The sequence below is a fragment of the Dipteris shenzhenensis genome, chromosome 20 (assembly GCF_047967505.1).
Source record: "Dipteris shenzhenensis isolate YYH24624 ecotype China chromosome 20, Dip_SZ_1.0, whole genome shotgun sequence".
Taxonomy (NCBI): Eukaryota; Viridiplantae; Streptophyta; class Polypodiopsida; order Gleicheniales; family Dipteridaceae; genus Dipteris; species Dipteris shenzhenensis.
Window position 1 is genome coordinate 32,669,016 of NC_141615.1, and position 3,836 is coordinate 32,672,851.

The 3,836-nt window shown below is 48.7% G+C and overlaps 1 protein-coding gene across 1 annotated transcript; it reads left to right on the plus strand.

The window, feature by feature from the left end:
• Positions 1 to 1,151: 1,151 nt before the first annotated feature.
• On the plus strand, positions 1,152 to 3,541 carry LOC147889553 (trihelix transcription factor PTL-like). Its single transcript, XM_087391787.1, has one exon. It carries the CDS (start codon positions 1,668 to 1,670, stop codon positions 3,102 to 3,104), a length of 1,437 nt encoding a protein of 478 aa, XP_087247913.1. The 5' UTR covers positions 1,152 to 1,667; the 3' UTR covers positions 3,105 to 3,541.
• The last annotated feature ends 295 nt before the right edge of the window (positions 3,542 to 3,836 follow it).

A 3,836-nucleotide genomic window follows, 5' to 3' on the forward strand; every position in this document is an offset into this window, starting at 1 on the left:
AGGAGGCACGGTCGAAGGGAGACACTCAAATTATTTTGGGAAGTTTTAGAAAGGATGATAGAGGGCTCGAGGGCAAGGTTGACAGAGAACCTCGTTGTAGTAAAGAGAGGTGGGAACCTTGTTGCAGTAAAGAGAGAAAAAGGTTCATGGAGGATCACAGCATCGCTCAATTTCTTGTGATAAGAGCCATGGTGGGGGCGATCAATACATGTGTGATCTGTGGGGGAAATTTTCAATTGTGGGCCTTTTATGAGGATCGAGGGATGTCCAAGCTTGATCTATAACGATCAGGTACATTAGTGTTTCCTTTTAGAGTGACAGACGGATGACATCTTCTGCAAAAGGAGATGTAAATATCGAACGGATACGATTTAATTTTTGGCCGTCTGTTGAAAATCTTGCTGTTGAGGTGCATGAAATTTTGTGTATGATGGGTAGGGTGGAGGGGGGTGTGGGGAAGAGAGTCGGGAAAAGGGAATGAGCCTGGAGGAAGGAGTGGTCCTAGGGGCAAGTCTCAACGGAGGATTGTAGGCGATCGGTGGTAATCGGGAACCTATCAGTCCGACCCGAGGGCTTTCCCGGATGTCAAGGGTGGCTGTGAGTTGTTGACATCACAATGAGAGCTCCATTCCGCGGTCATGAAAGCAACCAACATGCCAATTTGTCCAGTTTTGGAGGGTAGAGAGCTGCCCTGTGTGCCAGTTAGTGGGGCTCAGTCATCCCCACGAGTAGGCCATTCGAGATGCCCCATGAGGAGCTTGCTAGCCCACGATCTCAAAAGTCAACAATTTTAACCCGTCGTTCGCGTGCGAGACTGGGAAAGTAGGTATCCTTGCTCTCAGCACAGGCATTGCAGTGAGAAACATAATTGGTGTGGCAACAGATATATGTAATAGACACATTGAACATTACTGTGAAACGGCGTGATGTCCGCAAGCGACCGGCGGAGCGCCATGAGGAGGGGGGAGACTTGTGATTGTGTGGGGGGATACCAAGGATATTCTTCCGAAAAAGAGGGAATGGGGGAAAGCATTCTAGAGATCTAAGTGGCCATTCTCGTGTGTGTGTGTGTGTGTGTGTGTATAGAGCTTCCCAACGTCTCTTTCTTCTGCTCTTTTTCTTTCCCTTTGCTACTACTTGTTCTTCTTCATTGTCAAATGGTTCTACTGCTGTTCTTTCATTTCTCTGAGGCCTGGTCTTCGAGCTCCACTTTCGCTCAATTTCACAGTCAATCTCCTCCTCCGCCATCGCCATCTCCTCCCCAAGCTCTTCGCTTTGCATGACGACCTCCCTCCTTCCCCCCGTCCCCTCCTTCTCCTCCTCCCTTCCCCTCCTCCGCCTCCTCCCCTTCGGTTTCCCTCAGCCTTCCTCCCCTCGCCGGAAATTCCTCTCCTTCCCTCCCCCCCATGCTTCTTGCTTCGCCGCCCCTTTTCGGCGTTTGAAGCCTGCCACTCTTTGAGATTTCTCTGTGCTCTCTCTCTTCTTGGGCTGGCTCGCCCGCTCGCTCGCTCGCTCGCTTGCTTGCTTGCTTGTCGCAAAGCCGTTCGCGGAGGTTTTTCTGCTGCTCTCCCGGTAGATCTTCATTTTGTGGTTGTGGCTTCCAATTCCAGATATCCCGAAACTTGGATGTCTTCTGAAAATTCGCCTGATTTCTTCTCAGGACGACCATGGACACCCAAGACCCTCGTGTAACGTCGTTGCCCTTTTCTCAGCCCCTTGCCGTAGAAGCCTCAGTAACCATACCTCGGAGAGCCTACGGGCTCGACCCACAACATCTTCGGACTCCATCTACAACGGATTCGAGTGATCGGTCGCAGCACTCTCCTGCACTAGAGGCAAATCCTCTAAACATGTCGCAGTCGTCTACCGCACTCGTTACCACCATCGCTTCTACAGCCGCTACTTTCGCACCTCATAGCCTTGGTTCTACGCACTTCAAGCGTCTTGAGAACGGGAATTATGCACCGAAAATTGAAGGGGAAGGCGAGGTGGAAGACGACAGGAAGAAGGAACGCGAACACAAGAAGCGGTCCAAGAACTGGACTAGGCTTGAGACTTTGAAGCTGATAAAAGCAAGAACTGAACTCGATGAGCAGTTCAGGAAGAGTGGCAGGAAATTCGCTTTATGGGATGAAATCGCACAAACACTTGGGAGAGTGGGTTTTTCCCGTGACGCCCAGCAGTGCAAAGACAAGTGGGAAAAACTGACAGCCGGGTACAAGGAAGTCCGGGATGGTGCCAGGGACAGAGAGGACCATCCTTTCTACGACGAGCTGCATCAATTGCTTTCCTGGAAGTCCCATAGTAATGTTGACGCGAAGAGAGTGAAAGCTGAGTTTGCCAGCGGACATTTGCCAAGTCGGAAAGAAGACCCAGTTCCTTGCTGTGCCGTAAATGGAAGCATTCATGTCGAACTAAGAGAGGAGCAGAGGGAAGAGACCTCTTCTCCAGCGAAGAGAAAGAGGGCTTCAGAGTGCGTGTCGCTCACAGACCTGGCCGTAGTGCAAGATCTGCTGGAGACTGTCATCACAAGGCAACAACGGTTTTTCAAAGATCTGTTAGATGCTGTGGAAAGAAAAGAACAACTGCGGGAGCAGATTCGGCACGAGAGAGAGGAGAAGTGGAGAGCAGAAGAGAGAGCCCAAAGATATGCATTCAACAATGCCATGATCGTACTAACGCAGAGGCTTATGGGACCAGGAGCAGGAGCAACAGCAATAGTACCTGCACCACCCATAGTGGTTCCCCAAGACGGAGCCTTAGGCCCTAAGAAGAGGTCCAAAAATTGGAAGAGAACTGAGGTTCTGCACCTGATCAGATTTCGAAGAGAGATGGAAGCAAGGTTTTCAAAGTCTACAAGAAGAGCTGGCCTTTGGGAAGAGCTGGGAGGGAAGCTCTTGTCTGTAGGTATCAAGAGGGATGGGAAACAGTGTAGGGAGAAGTGGGACAAGCTCATGGCAGAATACAAAGATGTAACTGATGGAAGGAAGGATAAGGACGAGAGTCCTTATTTTGCAGAGCTCAATGCTTTTGTGGGGAAGACTGTGGAGGAAGAGGCCAACATCACTCAAGAGACAGCCAAGGAAGAATTTGTGGACATTTGAGTTGCCCTTGAGAGACAGTCATATTGACTGATAATTTAAGCCCCAGATTTGTATGGAGAACAAAGAGTCACGCATCTCCTTGGAGCTTTTGTATGGTAACTGCCTGCAGAATAGTTGGGCAACCTGTTAGTATACTCCTATTCACAATTTGCAGCCTTCCTGGAAAGGCAGAGGATGTAAGTACATGGTAACTGTCAAGGATTTGTTTATAATTTAAACATGTCTGCCCAGTGCCATGGTGAGAGAAAAAGGCCTGTAGTTGGTTCAGCAGTAGAGAAGCTGTACAGTTCTGATTTTGCAGTTGAGATTAAGCTAGAAATGGTCTTGTACAGTTTATTGTGCAACTGCGTCCTTATGGATAGCTCAGAGCTGCCCATGTTTGTAAATACTCATAGAGAAAGTAGAGATTATCTTATTTTGGGCTTCGTCCCTTTTCATGATAGTTGTTTCTTCGACCGGCGAATATATATGACTCTGTGGTAGTTCCCCTCTTACTAGTTAGCTCTTTTTAAGGCCCATACATTCAGTTTAAAAATACTAGTGCTCGCTGTCTTCTGTATCGATTACTTTGGATTGTTTTTGTTCTACGAGCGAGCTGTGGGTTTGCAAAGCGCAAAGGGAGTATCATGCCCAGGGATTTTACTGTGGAGGGTTTAAACAAACCAGCTCTGTCCATCTGTTCATGAGGTTTGACGATTCATCTCGGACTTTCCGGTTAAATGCATCTCCTTT